The 20,574-nt window shown below is 39.6% G+C and overlaps 1 protein-coding gene across 4 annotated transcripts in view; it reads right to left on the bottom strand.

Annotated features, from left to right (window-relative positions):
- ROBO1 (roundabout guidance receptor 1) overlaps positions 1–20,574 on the bottom strand; it is a 1,646,584-nt gene that overhangs the window by 84,163 nt on the left and 1,541,847 nt on the right. For all 4 annotated transcript variants that reach the window (XM_073617022.1, XM_073617020.1, XM_073617021.1 and 1 more), the window contains 3 exons: positions 19,414–19,645; positions 15,749–15,870; positions 9,014–9,185 (listed from right to left, as the gene is read on the bottom strand). In XM_073617022.1, coding sequence (XP_073473123.1) covers positions 9,014–9,185; positions 15,749–15,870; positions 19,414–19,645 — 526 coding nt within the window. The remainder of the gene's footprint in view (positions 1–9,013; positions 9,186–15,748; positions 15,871–19,413; positions 19,646–20,574) is intronic.

The raw sequence follows: 20,574 nt of genomic DNA, 5'->3' as shown, positions 1-20,574 counted from the left end.
AGGGTGAGGGCTCCTAGGAGCTTCTGCAACAATAAAGATAGACATGTGGTTAGTGACGTGAAGGAGATAAGAAGCAGAATGATAGAATATAGCAGAAGAAAGAAGGATGACACCCAGAAACACAGAGAAAGAAAGTGAATGGGACCTGAAGAAGCATCCAAAAGTGGTGAAGAGAGGTGAACAGGAATAAACCGAGTATATATAGTTACAACATAGCGAACCACCATACAGCCAATGGAGGACGCCATGGAGATTAAAATACCTGGAGCTGTGGATAAAGCGTGTGAACAGGGTGTAAGAAGTGAATGTGCCAGAGTGAGTATAGAAACACAGAGTGACAAAGCTGCAGTGATAGGATGGTAAACGAATGGCCTACCCAGCAGAACAGAGCCAAAACCGACGTCACGGTGGCGTGCTGGGGAGAGAAAGGCGACTGCGTCCGAGTGGCTACCGCTCTTAAATAGGCGCCTCAACTCCCCCATGTTGCACACCGATGGAGTAAGGACGCCAGGTGCGGCGCCATGGATGACGTCACACGTGACGGCGTAAGGGGCGTGATGTCGACACGCAGCGAGCGCGAGCCCCCACCCCTACAACAAGATCGGGGGATGGGGGATAACCCCGGTGCGCGTCACAGCTCCCGGGAGTGAAATGAGCAACACCCCCTGAATGTAATAGCCTAACAAAATTGTGTACTAATCAGCTTTAACCCAGTAAAGCATGTACCTAGGCTGGCACTCAGATGCCTCACAACAGAAATACATGGGGTAAATAAATAGATAAGTGTTTGTCTCCATCCCTGATCAGTAATTAATAAAAAGACGAGAAGTTGGGACTTTATATGAGAAGTGACTATCCAGTACACAATTCTCCATCCCTGGTAATTTGTAAAGAGGGGGAAAAGGGAGGGGGGAATGAGGGAAAATAGGACTTTATATGAAACATGACACTTGAGTAAGTTGAATCATTCAAATTGTAAAACACATATTTATTTAGCATAATTGAGCATAGCGTAATAAGTGACATGAATGAATAAACAACATAGGTAAAGCAAAATCCAAATTAACATGACTAATGCATCATATAGTAAAATCGTAGACATTGCTGCACATGGTACATGATAAAACAACAGTATACTCAAATTTGTATAAAAGCATATTGGCTAAGTATTTGATTGATGATTCAACATGGTCAAACCCATGATATTCACATGATTACTGTGGCATAGCATCAGATATACGGCTCTACACATTTCGTGGGTTGTTTCCACTCATCAGGAGCAGCTATACATAAAGGGTACCTGTAATAGGTTATAAATTAAATTAATAATCAATGGTAATTGATTAAAAAATAGGAAGAGAGGGAGCAAAAAACTATGGTCCTAGCACTCTTACCTATGGGTATAATTTACCAAAGATGTAGATACTATGAATATGATAAGAGGCGTTGGGGGAGGTGAAACAAACATGACCCCCCCGGGAGCTGGGGTAATGGCAAAGTAGCAGCCAGAGGGCCAGACCTCGTACCTCCAATAGAAGTGGATATTGGTGAATAACTAGAGTGGAGGGTGAGGGCTCCTAGGAGCTGCTGCAACAATAAAGATAGACATGTGGTTAGTGACCGTGAAGGAGATAAAAAACAGAATGATAGAATATAGAAGAAGAAAGAAGGATGACACACAGAAACACAGAGAAAGAAAGTGAATGGGACCAGAAGAAGCATCCAAAAGTGGTGAAGAGAGGTGAACAGGAATAAACCGAGTATATATAGTTACAACATAGCGAACCACCATACAGCCAATGGAGGACGCCATGGAGATTAAAATACCTGGAGCTGTGGATAAAGCGTGTGAACAGGGTGTAAGAAGTGAATGTGCCAGAGTGAGTATAGAAACACAGAGTGACAAAGCTGCAGTGATAGGATAGTAAACGAATGGCCTACCCAGCAGAACAGAGCCAAAACCGACGTCACGGTGGCGTGCTGGGGAGAGAAAGGCGACTACGTCCGAGCGGCTACCTCTCTTAAATAGGCATCTCAACTCCCCCATGTTGCACACCGATGGAGTAAGGACGCCAGGTGCGGTGCCATGGATGACGTCACACGTGACTGCGTAAGGGGCGTGATGTCGACACGCAGCAAGTGCGAGCCCTTACCCCCATAACCAGCCAGATGGGGGGATGGGGGATAACCCCGGTGCGCGTCGCAGCTCCCAGGAGTGAAATGAGCAACACCCCCTGAATGTAATAGCCTAACAAAATTGTGTACTAATCAGGTTTAACCCAGTAAAGCATGTACCTAGGCTGGCACTCAGATGCCTGACAACAGAAATACATGGGGCAAATAAATAGATAAGTGTTTGTTTCCATCCCTGATCAGTAATTAATAAAAAGACGAGAAGTTGGGACTTTATATGAGAAGTGACTATCCAGTACACAATTCTCCATCCCTGGTAATTTGTAAAGAGGGGGAAAAGGGGGGGGATGAGGGAAAATGGGACTTTATATGAAACATGACACTTGGGTAAGTTGAATCATTCAAATTGTAAAACACATATTTATTTAGCATAATTGAGCATAGCGTAGTAAGTGACATGATTGAATAAACAGCATAGGTAAAGCAAAATCCAAATAAACATGACTAATGCATCATATAGTAAAATCGTAGACATTGTTGCACATGGTACATGATAAAACAACAGTATACTCAAATTTGTATAAAAGCATATTGGCTAAGTATTTGATTGATGATTCAACATGGTCAAACCCATGATATTCACATGGTTACTGTGGCATAGCATCAGATATACGGCTCTACGCGTTTTGTGGGTTGTTTCCACTCATCAGGAGCAGCTATACATAAAGGGTACCTGTAATAGGTTATAAATAAAATTAATAATCAATGGTAATTGATTAAAAAATAGGAAGAGAGGGAGCAACAAACTATGGTCCTAGCACTCTTACCTATGGGTAAAATTTAACAAAGATGTAGATACTATGAATATGATAAGAGGCGTTGGGGGGTGAAACAAACAAGACCCCCCGGGAGCTGGGGTAATGGCAAAGTAGCAGCCAGAGGGCCAGACCTCGTACCTCCAATAGAAGTGGATATTGGTTAATAACTAGAGTGGAGGGTGAGGCTCCTAGGAGCTGCTGCAACAATAAAGATAGACATGTGGTTAGTGACCGTGAAGGAGATAAAAAGCAGAATGATAGAATATAGCAGAAGAAAGAAGGATGACACCCAGAAACACAGAGAAAGAAAGTGAATGGGACCAGAAGAAGCATCCAAAAGTGGTGAAGAGAGGTGAACAGGAATAAACCGAGTATATATAGCGAACCACCATACAGCCAATGGAGGACGCCATGGAGATTAAAATACCTGGAGCTGTGGATAAAGAGTGTGAACAGGGTGTAAGAAGTGAATGTGCCAGAGTGAGTATAGAAACACAGAGTGACAAAGCTGCAGTGATAGGATGGTAAACGAATGGCCTACCCAGCAGAACGGAGCCAAAACCAATGTCACGGTGGTGTGCTGGGGAGAGAAAGGCGACTACGTCCGAGCGGCTACCGCTCTTAAATAGGCGCCTCAACTCCCCCATGTTGCACGCCGATGGAGTAAGGACACCAAGTGCGGTGGCATGGATGACGTCACACGTGACCGCGTAAGGGGAGTGACGTCGACACACAGCGCGCGCAAGCCCCCACCCCCACAACCAGATCGGGGGGATGGGGGATAACCCCGGTGCACGTCGCAGCTCCCGGGAGTGAAATGAGCAACACCCCCTGAATGTAATAGCCTAACAAAATTGTGTACTAATCAGGTTTAACCCAGTAAAGCATGTACCTAGGCTGGCACTCAGATGCCTGACAACAGAAATACATGGGGTAAATAAATAGATAAGTGTTTGTTTCCATCCCTGATCAGTAATTAATAAAAAGACAAGAAGTTGGGACTTTATATGAGAAGTGACTATCCAGTACACAATTCTCCATCCCTGGTAATTTCTAATTTCCTAATTTGGCTAAATTCTTTTAGTCAAGTAAGGAATATCATGAACTTCATATATGTACACAACATTTATGACATGCACAGTACATGTTAGTATTTTATAGCATCCAAGTTCAACCCAATGCAGCAGCCTTTGTTCCCAGTTCAATCATTTTCTTGGCTTAGGTCTAGACATATGTTAAGGCATGAAAGGAAATTAAGTGTTGAAAAGTATAATAAAACATAAATGACAACTGATGTTGAGACATCCAAGGTCTTTTAAAATGTTTTTTTCTTGTCGATAGCCATCCAAAAAGCCTCTGAACCAATGCCACGTTGCATTATCCATTGTAAGTAAATCTGCCTTACAGTGTTTGTAAAGAGCATTTTACGTCTGTTTACTGGCTGATAGAACATGTATTATTTCACAGCTTTACAAAATGCATTTATAGACAAATGAATCAACCATCCAACCTTTATAAACAGATTGTGATTGACTGACCAGGCACAATTACCCAAGTTCTCTGTATCCTGCACAATAAAACTAAGTGCTTGTAAATCTAAAACAGTTTATTGCAGCTGCCCATAACCACTTAACACTTGGCAAGAGTGGACAAACTTTGCATTAAACGTAAGCAGCAATGGTAAATGGGAACAAACAAGATGTCAAGGAAACAGGTTTTAATTTTATGAGAGCTAGCACAGACAAAAATTTTAAATGAGTCTAATATTGAACTGAAATCCAACTAGATGGTTCTTATAGTTGCAATAAAATGGTTTAACAGACTAAAATTTCAGTGTGAATATTTGTCAGATAATTTACAGCACTAAAACTAACTTCAGCTACAGTAATGTCACTACATGTGAACAGTCAGGTTGAATTTGTGGCTTTAATATCTATGGGCTAGTTGGGGCCTGGGTATGATGTTCTGTTGAGTAGACCTGGTCTCAGTTAAAACATAATGTCCCAATCTACTTTATAGTCTTCTCGTGTAGACAAGCCCCATCCTGGAAGTGTTTCACCAAAACTTGTGTGCCCCCAGGATTTCATTGTAAAAGATAATATATTTGGGCCCATGGACACCAGAGGACAAAGGAAACAAAGCAAAATCAAAGACCAGGGCTTTAGTTGAAGTTCAGGGTCAAACCAGAAGAGTGTATAATCAAGCAAGTAATCACAGGGGTCAGAAAAGAAGCATAGTCAAGTAAAAAGTCATTAACTGAACTCTGCATAGGATAACTAATGTGGTGAGGGTAACTTTAAAAAGGGTGACAATCAGGAGTAAGCTAGGGAAACAGGAACTGAAATTCTGAATTTTTTTGAAGAGATGCATGTGATCATGCACATACCAAGAGGTTGGCAGGGACAGACATTCAAGAGCATAAAAAGGCATTCACAGGAAGGTGCTCTCACATGGCAGTGACACATAACTCAAGGGCGGCTATGCCTAAAACTTTGTACATACAGTATCTCACAAAAGTGAGTACACCCCTCACATTTATGTAAATATTTTATTATATCTTTTCATGTGACAACACTGAAGAAATTACACTTTGCTACCATGTAAAGTAGTGAGTGTACAGCTTGTATAACAGTGTTAGTTTGCTGTCCCCTTAAAATAACTCAACACACAGCCATTACTGTATAAACTGCTGGCAACAAAAGTGAGTACACCCCTAAGTGAAAATGTCCAAATTGGGCCCAATTAGACATTTTCCTTCCCCAATGTCATGTGACTCGTTAGTGTTAAAAGGGAGCAGTTGTGTTAAATTTAGTGTTATTGCTCTCACTCTCTCATATTGGTCACTGGAAGTTCAACATGGCACCTCATGGCAAAGAACTCTCTGAGGATTTTAAAAAAGAAATGTTGCTCTACATAAAGATGGCCTAGGCTATAAGAAGATTGCCAAAACCCTGAAACTGATCTGCAGCACGGTGGCCAAGACCATACAGCGGTTAACCAGGACAGGTTCCACTCAGAACAGGCCTCGCCATGGTCGACCAAAGAAGTTGAGTGCATGTGCTCAGCATTATTTCCAGAGGTTGTTTTTGGGAAATAGACATATGAGTGCTGTCAGCATTGCTGCAGAGGTTGAAGGGGTGGGGGTCAGCCTGTCACTGCTCAGACCATACTCCACACACTGCATCAAATTGGTCTGCATGGCTGTCATCCCAGAAGAGAGCCTCTTTTAAAGATGATGCACAAGAAAGCACGCAAACAGTTTGCTGGAGATAAGCAGACTAAGCACCTGGATTACTGGAACCATGTCCTGTGGTTTGCTGAGACCAAGATAAACTTATTTGGTTCAGATAGTGTCAAGCGTGTGTGGCAGCAACCAGGTGAGGACTCGAAGTACAAAGACAAGTGTGTCTTGCCTACAGTCAAGCATGATGGTGGGAGAGTCATGGTCTGGGGCTGCATGACTGCTGCCAGCACTGGGGAGCTACAGTTCATTGAGGGAACCATGAATGCCAACATGTAAAGGGGCATACTGAAGCAGAGCATAATCCCTTCCCTTTGGAGACTGGGCCGCAGGGCAGTATTCCAACATTGTAATGACCCCAAACACACCTCCAAGATGACCACTGCCTTGCTAAAGAAGCTGAGGGTAAAGGTGATGGATTGGCAAAGCATGTCTCCAGACCTAAACCCTATTGAGCATCTGTGGGGCATCCTCAAACGCAAGGTGGAGGAGGGCAAGGTCTCTAACATACACCAGCTCCGTGATGTCATCATGGAGGAGTGGAAGAGAACTCCAGTAGCAACCTGTGAAGCTCTGGTGAACTCCATGCCCAAGAGGGTTAAGGCAATGCTGGAAAATATTGGTGGCCACACAAAATATTGACACCAATTTGGACATTTTCACTTAGGGGTGTACTCACTTTTGTTACCAGCGGTTTAGACATTAAACAGAGCTAAAACTCCACTAAGATGAGCGGCGCTTTATCACAAATGGACGGGCGGCTTAGTGTGAAAGGGGTCTTTACAAAAGAACGATCGACTGCAAATCCCCTTTAAAACTATATAAAATTAGCTTGTTCAGCAATATAGGCAAAACCTATGATAGTGACTTTTCACACTGAAACATAAGCTAATATATATCCAAGTAAACAGTTACTATACTGTTTTTCCTACACCGCTAAATAAAACTGTTTTGATCCATGAAATGTGTCATCTGTTTAGCTCCACTTACCAAATAATCACCTGCTTCAGTCATTTGTTGTATGAAAGCTTTCTGCCTGTGATCCTTAGATCACTTTGGAGATTTAAAGTTCATTAAATGGGCCTGTGCTTTGCTGGCTAATACTCCCTTTGTATCCTCTGGGTTTACCAATTTCACAGATATTTGTGCAAGGTTAAGTTAGCTTGGGTCGGGTTTTACGAGGGCGGCCAAATAAGGACCCGGTGACGTGCCAGCTGGGTTTAAACGTATAAAATGTACCGTGACTAATGAATTTAACCTGCCACTCTATATCTCCATCCCTGTCCACGCACAGATGAAACTGCTATAGGATATTAAAAACTGGAACACATTTCTAATTTTAACACAACAGAATTTGCTCCCTAATTCCAGCGGTTTGAAGCAAGCTAAGTCAGTGGAATGTCAGTGAAAGCAGTGCATGTGTTTAGACTATCCTTATGGTATGTCTGCAAAGTAACGGGGCTCCTAGGACAAGAAGAGGTTCTCTAAGTGGCCATATTGGGTAAAAAAAAAATGAGCATAACTATTCTAGAAAGCAAACCAATATTAGCACCAGGACACAACTATATTTGGTCATTGACACATCAAGGCCGGAGTTAGTTCTCATTCACACTTATACTGAGTGTCTGTGGGCATTTCTTGGGCAGTTGTAGAGGCGTTTATGCATGCACTTCAGGATTTTGCTTTTTTTGTTGGCCAATAGAAAACTAGTTACTAAAGTGTTTTTAAGTTGTTTAAAACATTTTTCAGGCGCTCCAAGTTCATTGGGGCCAAAATGCACAACTCTTTGAATTGCTACAAAGTTACAATGTTGCAAAGAAATCATTTACAATAAATTCATTTGATTAATGATTATTAATGATCTTTTTTTATTACTTGATTAATTAATAATAAATATAATAAATGATTGAAAAAGCTTTAATGAATTATACTGTTGTTTTATATTGTGATATGTCAAGAATACACACATAAAATCACTGAGAGGGCCACGCTAAAGAAGATCATGGATTAATGGAATAATAGTAATTGTAATATAATAAATTATATATATATATATATATATATATATATATATATATATATATATATATATATATATATATATATATATATATATATATATTGTCAGCTAGAGGACGAGGACTAGCTCTTTGGATCTTTGGATCATGCTGCATCAAATGCAAAGGTTAATTAGTGTCCACAGCATACTGAATGATAATAATACTTCTGATTCTGTTTATATGAAGGCATCAGAAGTAAAGGTCTAGGTGTATCCAAGTGATGTGCCTTTGCCACATTATACAAAACACTTTATGGCTAGTGCTCACTTACTATACCTAAGTATCCTTATACAATATACAAGCATAAAAAATAACACAATGTGGCTTTAAGGCATTTACATTTCACCATCTCTCTTTTTTTTTGTTTTTTTGTTTTATTTTTTTTGTTAATTCTTTGTAGCAAGTTTGGTAAAAGGTCATAAATAGGTAGATCTTGAATGCACATGCACACTAATATCTTTCCTAAGGAGATGCTGCCCTCCAGTGGTTGTTTGTAGAATTACCTGCAGAAGTATAAACCTAATCATTTCCAAAATGACTGTTATAACATACATGCATTTTGTGTAATTTTATAAAACATAACGAGTGTCGTGAGAGCACTCAATAATCCAGTAGCACATAATACATAATCTTCATGTGAACTCTGTGAAAGCATATACCTTCTTAGGAGAAAACAATAAGCGCTTTCGGTAAACATGTATGAAGTACATCGATTATGAGAAAAGAGATTTAATTACACTCAGAATTATTCTATAACTCACCCAGCTGGATGCACAGTGGCTCACTTTTCACCCCTGGCCCCGCTCCTGTGCTGGCTGCAACCTCCAAGCTATACTTGATGCCGGGAACTAAGTATGGGATGACAACAGATAAGGTGGAGCCTTCAACTGTTTTGTTGATATGATATCGACTCTCATTGCCCAGACACCAAACCTAGAAAGAAACCAATATCTGATATAATATCTCAGTGGATTAACTTACATCATTTATCTAACCCCAGCATAGGAAGAGATCTGCTTGCCATTGAATACGTGTTATTATTACACTAAAGGATCTATTTATAAAACAGTCAATATGACTTCCACCAAATATTCTCTGAAGGAGAATCAACCACTGTCATTTAAAACACATTGACCTGGGAGTTTCACCTACCAAGAATGTTTGTTAAATGTCTGATTCTCTGCTTCGTAAAGAGGTCTATACTTTTATGGTCATACTTAAGCGCAAAACACTATAATCTGATTGTGCAATCTCCTTTCGATCTACCAATAACTATGTAGTGGAAGGGCCTGTCTGAATGGAAACAGATTGATTGTACAGATTAGTTGGGTCCACATATGACATAGTTTTGGTAAATCTAAGGCTGGCCATAGATGAGCCTTTTATTTGTTTTTTTTGTTCAACCAGCATACACTGATCAGCGCTGTTGGGCTATATGGAAAGGAGAAGATAGTGGCACTTCCAGAAGAAAAAAACTGCTTCTTTATTGAAGAATCGTAGAGATGAAAGACATGCCACACACATCCAGCCCATGGAGGGTTAGCAGATCACATCTGTGCTTAATCACTGTTGATTGCTCAGAGTGTGTGTGCTTGCTTAGGGCTTCTAAATCACATGGGAAACCAATCGGTCTAAAATGGATGGTCCATCGAATGCGACTACAAAGCCCAGCAAGACAACACACTGCATTACACCATGCTATATGCATCCATTAAAACAAGGCACATACATTAGAAACAAACTGTATCAAAAAAAGTACTATAATGAACACAGAAAAAAAGTGCATATTAAAAAAAAAAAAAATACTGGAAGCAAAGCCACATACAGAAGAATTATAAAACACATCCAAAAAACATATTCCTCATAAAAAATATACAAAAACATGAAAAAATAAATAAATAAATAAATATAATATATATATATATATATATATATATATATATATATATATATATATATATATATATATAAAATGTGTGTATTATGATAATATATAGAAAAAAATGCATGTATTATGATTCCAATATGATTAGAGCACAGATAAATAAATGTAATTCGATATATGTTCACAGCAATAAATTACCCCCAAACAGACTAACGTTAAACATAAAGTATAAAAAAAAAATATCTGTATATTTGTGGGGTGCTATGAAAACATGTGGAATGACACATGGGGATAGTGCAAAAAGATCCACCTCCGGTATCACTGCACAAGAAGGACAAAGCACATAAATCGTAATGAGCAAATCCCCAAAGTGGGTATATAAACAGGGCTGTCTCTATTATTGACTGGACCCTGGGCAAACATTTTCTTGTCAACTATTTTCAAGCAGTGTAGGCTCAAGGAGCAGCTGCTTTGGGCCCCACAACAATGACTGGGCCTGGGGCAGCTTCCCCTTTTGCCCTGCCTTAAAGATGGCCCTGTATATAGAAGTAACAAAAGTTGACAACAAATAATAAAAAATGTTAATAAACATATCCAATGAAACCCCAAAGATACGGAAATGCTCACCGCTGCACACTGAAGTGATTTCACTACACATACAAGATACTTTGCTCCTTGTATCAGAAGAATACACTGACATCCTGGCAAGAAAAACTTGTCAGGATGGGGCAATTTAAGAGCATATAAAGCTACTCACAGGATCAAAAAAGTAAATAAAGAAAATTAGATCATATAAAGTTATATTTTACACCTCTGAGAATAGTAACTTGAAAGATAACTGTTTGGCTATACCTGACAGCTCCGATCGAGCAGCAAAAAACCAAAAGGGTGATTGTGCAGATTGACTTCTGATTGACTTCTGTTCAACCACCTTGCCAATACATGGATACATGCAGTACTTTTTCTTAGTGCACAGTGCCTGCACACCACCAAAATGCAGTGGTGTGTGCTGGAAACATAGGAGACAAGACACTTTTCCTTGTACATTTATTTCAGGTGGAGGTTGATATGGAGAGCCATTGTGCATTATTCGACCTTCCTTGGCCACCGCAAATTAAAAATATAGCTCAGAATTTCTCCAGCAACTTTTACTTATCTCTGCTCACACCCCTGCAGTCCTCCAAGATGGGGTAGTCAGACAGCAGCCACATAAGCAGCAAAGAAACAAGATTCACAGAGGAGCTGCACAGCACTGGACCATCACATTGGAACTGAACTGGTGGGGTAAGTGGCATTTTACACAAAGCTGCCCACATGACCTATCTCACAAAATTTAACTGGTTTGAGGAAAGGTTGGCTTTTGGATAATTGATTTCAGCACCATGGGTGAGCTATGAAAGTATAGCAAAATATCAGAGCTTTCTGTTTTATAAAATATATCTTCTCACATGCTAATGACAATTATGTTTTATCATCTCACCCAACAGTAGTATAGTGTTGGTAATATGTGTGTATATATATATATATATATATATATATATATATATATATATATATATATATATATATATATATATATATATATTTATAGGAGGATGAATTCAATCCCCTATAATACATATATTAAGTAACACATAGCTTCAAATAAATAAAGGGAATGTATTTTTTATCTTCAGTGCAGCTAGGGTTCCTCCAACTAGGGTTCGTAACTAGGGTTCCTCCAATAAGGATTCTCAGCTAAGGTTGTTCCAACTAAGGTTTCAACTAGGATTCCACCAGCAAAGGTTTCTCCAACTAGGGTTCTCAACTAGGGTCTTTCCAACTAGGGTTCTCAAGTAAGTTTCCTCCAACTAGGGTTCTCAACTAAGGTCCCTCCATTTAGGATTCTCAACTAAGGTTCCCCCAACTTGGGTTCTCAACTAGACTTCCACCAGCTAGGGTTTGCAACTAGGGTTCCACTAATAAGGATTCTCAACTAAGGTTTGTCCAACTAGGGTTCTCAACTAGGGTTCCTCCAATTAGGATTCTCAACTAAGGTTCCTCCAACAAGGGTTCTCAACCAGGGTTTCACCAGCTAGGGTTTCTCCAACTAGGGTTCTGAACTGGGGTTTCTCCAACTAGGGTTCTGAAATGGGGTTTCTCCAACTAGGGTTCCTCCAAGGGATGCTAGGGGTTACTTGAGCTGTTTCTGATTGACCTGTTATCTCCATAGTTAGTACTCCATACTCCATGGTCAGTGCCAGTTGGCAGAGTTTGCAGCATCACACCAAGTATCGTTTATAGTTGTCTGTAAGGGTGGCATTCTGATCTTCTGATAACCACTGTAAGGGGGGGGGGGGTTATTCTGCCTAACCAATGACCACCGATGTATTGACGTATGGGGCTTTCCCCACTGACCCCCTATGAATTGGTTTTACCATGGGTTCCCTAAGAATTGAAAAAAAAGATTCAAGGGTTTCTTTGGGGCAAAAAAGATTAAGAAAGATTTGGGGGGTTATTTACTAAAGGCAAATCCACTTTGCACTACAAGTGCACTTGAAAAATATATAAAGGCTAATAAAAAATTACTATGTAAACATTTGAATAAGATATAGGGTTGATTTACTAAAGGATGATTTACTAAAGGCAAATCCACTCTGCACTACAAGTGCACTGCAAGTGCACTTGAAAGTGCACTGAAAGTGCACTTGGAAGTGTAGTCGCTGTAGATCCGAGGGGGACATGCAAGGAAAATGAAAAAAAAAACAGCATTTTAGCTTGCACGTGATTGGATGATAAAATCAGCAGAGCTTCCCCTCATTTCAGATCTTCCCCTCAGATTTACAGCAACTGCACTTCCAAGTGCACTTTCAGTAAACTTTCAAGTGCACTTGCAATGCACTTGTAGTGCAGAGTGGATTTGCCTTTAGTAAATCAACCCCCTTAGAGAGAACATATTATTATATCTTATTCAAATGTTTACATTAGTAATTTTTTTATTAGCCTTTATATATTTTTACAAAGGTTCACTTTCATATACTGTATTTGTTATTGTATTACATACAGAAGTCAGGCCCCTACTGAGAAACCACTGCAGCCACACAGGGAGAGCTTTGCTTCCATTGGGTCAATAGGCTCATAGGGGTTGAGTTACTTAATTGGTAGAGCATGTTCATGTTGCAAAATAGATGGAAAATTTAATTTTGTTTCCAGATTTTTATATATTTTTTGGTCAGTCTAGCTCCAGCTGCCAAATTAACAGGCTGCTTCAATGAGGAAATTATTACTTAACCAGCACAATAAATACTAAAATAATTACCTGTAGAGTAAGACACATTCTTTGGTGAATTTCCAAGAATGATATCTCAGTGTGTGATGTTTACAATTATTTGTATTCCATCTAATGCTACTGAACATGTGACTGCCTCCAACATTTTTTTTTATAAAGTATGGAAGGGTTAGAACCTTGCCATATATTTGGTCTTGATGCTTGGAATCTGCCCCTAGTAGTTTCCGGTGCAGTTAAAAACCTGAACCTGACCCACAATCATTAAAAATATCCTCTACACCAGACCTATCAATTAAAAGATATCTAACCCAAAAGCAAATATGTATTATACAGCAGCTTACTGGCCATTAGATGTAGTGGCTACATTTGTGTTCCTTTTTCAGGCTTTTTTCCCTTTATTTTCATTTGCTGATCCTGCTGGTAACAAACTTCCTGCCCTAATATGACAACACTCACTAATCATACTGTATGGAGAAGCAGCATTGTCACCCTAAGCTTCTCTCTTGATTTGGACTACAAACAACTCTCCCTATCTCCATTACATTGGGGAGTTTAGAGTTCTCAGAAGATAGTTGGGAAAGCTGAAAACATTGTGTAATGCACAGAGAGTTAAAAGGACTCGTGATTTCTGGTAAAAAAAGAATGTTTTTTTTTCTATTTTTGAAGAAAACATCTTTATCCTGAAAAATTCTGAGTACTATTAAACTGCACCATATTACATTTTTGTTCTTGGGTTTAGACATGTTTTAAAACTTCCTAAACAGAACATTTTCCTTAACACTTAACACCCCCCAACACATACCCAACCCCCTAAAACTGATTCTTAACCCCAAGGCCCTATCATACCATTGCTGCTGCAGTAATGAAGGTTTGTGCATTGGTACATATTGGTTGCATTGCAATGCTATTTATTTTGAATGGCACTCCATGCACAGCACAGCACAGCACACTGCACCCGTGTTATAGTTCACCACAAAGCACACGTGTGAACATTCAGTAATCCAGTGTGCTGCACACAAACAATGGCACAGGTGTGTATTTACATGCGTAGACTGCCTCTTTAAAAAGAACAAGCTGTCTTAACACCTTCCTGCTGCCGCCTACCAGCCCTTTAACAGCTTCTAAATGTCAGAAGGCAGAGGTGGGCATTTGGGTCATGTGGCCGCTATGATTGGCTTTCACAGTGATCACATGATCAGAAAGCTCCCAATCGTAAGTATGCATCAGGAACTATTTGGCCCCTGCCGGTGATTGTGCTAGCAGCGCACAGGGCCTGCTCTCTCAGCACAGAAAAGTGTTTAAATAGGGCTGGATATATGTGGCCTCTCGCTGTTAAAGCCCACCCACCAAGAGGCCGCATACATACACCACTTCAGCGGGAAGAGGTTAAAGCAATGCATAATAATGCCTAAAACAAAGCACTTTTACCCAATAATACATAGGGGTTGGTTTAGTAAAACTGGAGGGTGCAAAATCTGGTGCAGATCTGCATAGAAACCAATCAGCTTCCAGTTTTTTTGTCAAAGCTCAATTGAACAAGCTGAAGTTAGAAGCTGATTGGTTTCTCTGCACAGCTGCATTAGACTTTGCACTCTCCAGTTTTAGTAAATCAACCCCACTCTGTAGATCCTTTACTTTAGTATATACCCAGATTTCAATTGTGCTGAAAGCAAGCAGATCTTGTCAAAAACCACATGCACTCAACTGCACCCACCGACAACAACTACTGCTTATGTCACCATTGGGGGGGAAATGTACAACAACAAAAGCACTTTAAAATAGGCTGCTTTTAAGCAACCTTAAAAGTTCTAATACTCACTTAGAAATTGAAATGATCTGGCTTAAAATGAACGGAATATTAATCTAATAGTTATTATATTCAAAATACCAAACCAATTACATTCAGATTATATATTAACAGATGAAGCGTTATCCCTTTAAAATCAGTTCACATAAGTACTGTAATGTTAAGGATGGCATTTTGTATTTTAGCCACTAGATGGAGACAAACATCCATGACCAGCACATGTCACATTTCTTTCACATTGGAAGTTTAAAATTAGCATCTTTTACATTTACATTTCTTGTTTATGTCTTTTTTTTAAATGCTAAACACTGATTGTGCATAAATATGCAGAATTTTGATGTATTCAACGCATCAGTTTAGCTAGCAAGGTCTATACATTGTGTGTTATTTCTGAGCCCAGTAAAATGTCACTAATACCAGTCCTTTATATACTGTATGTTTTTATTGGCTATGACATATGTTAGTGTGCCATGTAGCAGCATAATAAACAGGCTGATGAGCAAAACACAGCTTTTATTACATGAAAAAAGTCTCACCTTGTATTCTTGGACCAATCCATTCTGGTTTTCTTCAGGAGGAGGCAACCAGCTGACTACAATTGATGTTCCGTTCCCTTCACTCTTTTTAATAGTGACACTCTGTGGAGGAGCGCTGGGAGCTGCACAGGAATACATTCAAATAAAATGAAGTTATTGGTTAGAGAAGAGTTTCAGCTCGCAATATGGCAGCTTATATGGCTGCTCAGAGCTTTAGTTCCATCGCCTAAAAGTCCAATAGGAAAATCATACGGGACATATACCTGAGATGAATGTATGGTCTGGACCATGTTTTCATGTTTTAAAGTGCATGTATTTTATGATTTATTATTACTGATATTTATATAGCGCCAACAATTTACATGGTACTTTACATACTGTATATATATATATAGTTCCAAAAGAGCTAACAATCTAAGGTCAATATTTCAAATGCATACATTGCACATACTGAGCCCATTCAGAGAGGAGCCAATTCACCTAACACACGTCTCTGGAGTTTTATGCAATTTAATGTTTTGTTTTTTTTATGTGTGTTTTAGCATTGTGCTTTTTTCCTGATTTCTATTGTGGTTATATACACATCCATTTAAAATAATGACGTCCAAGAGACGCTGGGACTTAAATATGAATGTAAACAAGGTAGTGAGAGGGCAAAAAGACATTTGTAGAGCCCACTGGCTCAGGTTAGGCTGCTCACAACAGGCAAGGCAACCTTATTGTGCATATTCCAGCAGGTTATCAGGAATAAACACGCATATATATATAAGGAGCGCCAGACAAAAAGATAAAAGAGACAAAATACATTTATTGATGTTGTGTTAACCTCCCTGGTGGTATGATTATGTCAGATTTTTGATGCTGAAAGTGGTACATTGTTTTGCATAGAAATTTGGCGTTTTATATTGTAGGCCTATAATTCTTAGGAATAACACACTTAAATCTGTCCAAACAAGAGTCTAGTAGACATCTTGGGTATGATTAAGTTTGAAACACGAAATCATAAATTATATTATAATAAATAACTATAAATAATTATAACAAATAATAATAATAAAATGTATTCAATAATGTAATCAAATCAAAAACACTGAAATTTGCTCAGTTGCAGAATTGTCGCTGTCGTTACTTTCAGTGTTTGATGACGGATTTCCCCACAAATCACTATTGCTCAATTCTGCGAGTTATTCTAATTTATTATCGCTGTTTTCTAGCTGGTCTAAAACTGCTTTTGACGTAAAGGAACACTTTTTGGTTGCCATGGAAATTCTCAAGTTTCCAGGCAGAACGAACAGTATATATAATATAAAACTGCATGGAGGGCACTGGACAAAGCACTGGGGACAAAAGGGATGTGAAATGATTTGATACACTAAGGTAATCTGTAAGATTACAGTGTACTGTATGTGTTATGTTTTTTCACTTTTTGAATTTGCCGCCAGAACCGTCTCCGTGCGTTGCGACGCTCGCAGGGAACGGAGCCTGGCACCGTGATAGATCGAGCGGAGACACAGCCGCCACACACAGCAGGAGGACATCGCAGGATCCTGGGGACAAGGTAAGTAACTTTCCCAGGATACTGCGATGCGATCCTGAGTGTGGTTCAGGGTTAGCGCTTTTGGTAATGAAAATTCCCCCCCGAGCCACACTCAGGAATACCGCTAAGGAGGTTAAAAGACAGCCAATGCGTTTCAGGGGTCAAAGGAACCATTAGCCCATTGAACCCTGCAACCACGTGCAATGCTTGCAATGCTTGCAGAGTGGCCCTTTCATTTGATTGGGTCGTGTAGCACCTTCAGAAAATTACTATAATTCCTGCCATGGCTGAGAGGTGTGTGATTAGTGACTAGCTAATGCCCCAGTACTGCTTTTGCCTGGAGTTCAGATTTAGGCCTTGTGCACACTGGGCTTATCAATGCATTCATGAGAGGGCCGTGTTTACCCGCACGGGGACACACAGGTGTTCCATGCATCCCTGTGCAGGCAGTCCTATTCATGTCAATCGGGATGCAGCAGCTGCATAGACATAGCTCCCAATTTGACATCCATGTGGGTGCACAGCCCTGTACTGTCTATATTCAGGGTCATGCATCTGCACCCACATAGATGTCAATTGGGAGCATCTGCTGTGTCCATGCAACTGCTACATCCCAATTTTCATGAATGGGACTGGCTTCACAGGGATGCATGGAACACCTGTGCATTTCCTAGCATGGGTCTATGCATTGATACGTTCCATGTGAATGAAGCAGTAGTAAAGCCCGCTTGGTGATTTTTACCTACAGGTAAGCCTATAATAAAGCTTACCTGTAGGTAAAATGAACATCTCCTAAATGTGCACCTTTTAGTAGATTCACCCTGGATGCAGCCGGGGACATCACCGGCACAGGCACTCTAAAGGTCTGGCATACCTTGCCGGAACTTCAGAGCTTCATGCTGGAACGGAGGGCTTCTGCACGCATTCACGAGAGTGACGTCATCTCGGTTCTGGACAATCATACAGCCGGAGCGCACAAACCTGGTAAGACTGGGGGAGGATGTCAGCCCTCCCATTGGTGACAGTGCACCGCGGGGGGGGGGGGCTTTGTTCTAAGGTAAGTTATTCATAACGTGCTAGTATGCGATACATACTAGCACATTATGCAATTAGCTTACAGGTGTTTTTTTTTTTTTTTACCAGCCGTGGTTTACAACCACCTTTTTGTGCTGTTCATTCACAATGCCGCCCTAAAGCACATGTACACCAGCTGGCAATGCACCAGCACTGTAGTACACAACGACATACAGTTGATTGTTTGTGGTTTGGTGTCCTACTACCTAAATCAGCCAAACCCCTCTAACATCAGCTTTGTATGGTATGGTTACCAATTTGTATTTTATTAATGGAATGTTGTTGTTTATGCCTACCTTTTATCTTTAAATTTGTAATAAATTTAGTATATATATATATATATATATATATATATATATATATATATATATATATATATACTCTCTTACTCTTTTTGCCTGGTGTGACCATTGCCTACAAAGTCCTGAGGGAATCCTTTTTGTCTTTGTCTTGCTATAAGGGATGTGGCGATAGATCTCTAGCTTTTATATAAACCAGCTAGCTTCTAATAAAAATGTGTTACAAGAATTGTATTGTAGTATTTTTCTCTGTTACAATGCTGGCAATCCTACATGAGTTAGCCATTGTTTTAAATGATTACATTTGTGTGATACGTTGCTTTATGATGTATGCATGAACATACATCATAGAGTCTATTTATCACAACAGTGGCCCGTAAAAGCACATGATTGCTGATAAAGCAAGTAAAAAATAAATAAATAAAGGAAACAACTATTAGTTTTATCTTGTATTTTCAAATGATTATCTTCACTGAGAGTCATTGTATGTCATGTACTTTCCCCTTGTACACGGTCTCAGCAAGTTGGTTGCATAAAAATGTTTAAGTATATTTTCTAGCTAATCAAGCTAATCTTCCTGTTTAAGTTAAATATTGTACAGCGTACCTGTAAACAAATCACAGCTAAAATACCTGATCATGAATCCCTATAAAATCTGTTATCTCCAATCAGCAAAATAACTGCCTAGAAAAATCTGCTTTTCATTACCAACACAACATTACGGCAGCAATCAGCATTGCTCAGAGGAGAGCTACCTTCTTCCAGGGTTTTGGCAAATCGCACTTCGCTGTCAGCTCCTTGAAACTCGTTAAAGAACGGCCTGGCTTTAATCTCGTAGTTCACGCCTTTCCTAAGTTCGGGAATGACCGCGCTATTTTTTGCCGGGGTGCGAACTTCAAATATTGACCAGGCTGATTCTCCACGGGTCTCTGGACTCGGCCTGTAGAGGATCTTGTAACCTTGAATGTACTGTGATTGCTGGTCCACCTAAGGGGAGATGAAAAAATACATTCTATATTAACGCATAATTATTTTAGTATACAGAGCAATTTAAAGTAGAAGTTTTAAAAACATTATATGGGCTAATGGGCTAATCTTCAAAACAAGAAAGAATGGCGCTACACTCCAAATAATAAACATAAAGCTGGGTGAAGTAATGATAGAGAAGGGTCCAGCAACGAGGAAAAATGAAGGGTAAAAAAACCATACAATCTTTATTTGAAATTCATCAAGACATAAAAGAGGGGAATCCAATACAGAGCAAGGTTAACATGTTTCAGCCCCTTCCTGTGCCTTAGTCGTAAATGATTTAAGACTAATACCCAGGAAGGGGCTGAAACACGTCAACCTTGCTCTGTCCCTTTTACTTCATGATGGATTTCAGATAAAGATTTCTTGTATTTTGAACTGCATTTTGCCTTGTTTCTGGATCTTTATCTATTTTGTGTAATGCTCCAATAGTATTAAAGTCAATGGGGGTTATTTACTAAAGGCAAATCCGCTTTGCACTGCAAGTGCACATGGAAGTGCAGTCACTGTAGATCTAAGGGGAAGCTCTGCTGATTTTATCATCCAATCATCTGCCAGCTAAAATGCTGTTTTTTATTTTCCTTGCATCCCTCAGATCTACAGAGACTGCACTTCCAAATGCACTTGTAGTGCAAAGGGATTTGCCTTTAGTAAATCAACCCCTGTCTACTGGTACCAAATGATATAATTCTGCAAATTAGCAGGTGTAAAATCTCTGGGCAAGCATTGAAATTAAATCAGAACAGCAGACATTTTACAAATAAATAAATAATAACAGTGGGGGAAGGGTTAGATCCCCAGTTAGTTTCTTTTTTTTGCTCATATGTTACAGACAGGAACAAAAACATGACAGAGTTTCTAATTGCTCCCCATTCTGATAGTAATTA

The sequence above is a fragment of the Aquarana catesbeiana genome, linkage group LG02 (genome assembly GCF_042186555.1).
Source record: "Aquarana catesbeiana isolate 2022-GZ linkage group LG02, ASM4218655v1, whole genome shotgun sequence".
Taxonomy (NCBI): Eukaryota; Metazoa; Chordata; class Amphibia; order Anura; family Ranidae; genus Aquarana; species Aquarana catesbeiana.
The sequence above is the reverse complement of the archived record's forward strand: the minus strand, read 5'-3'. Positions and strand labels throughout refer to the sequence as shown.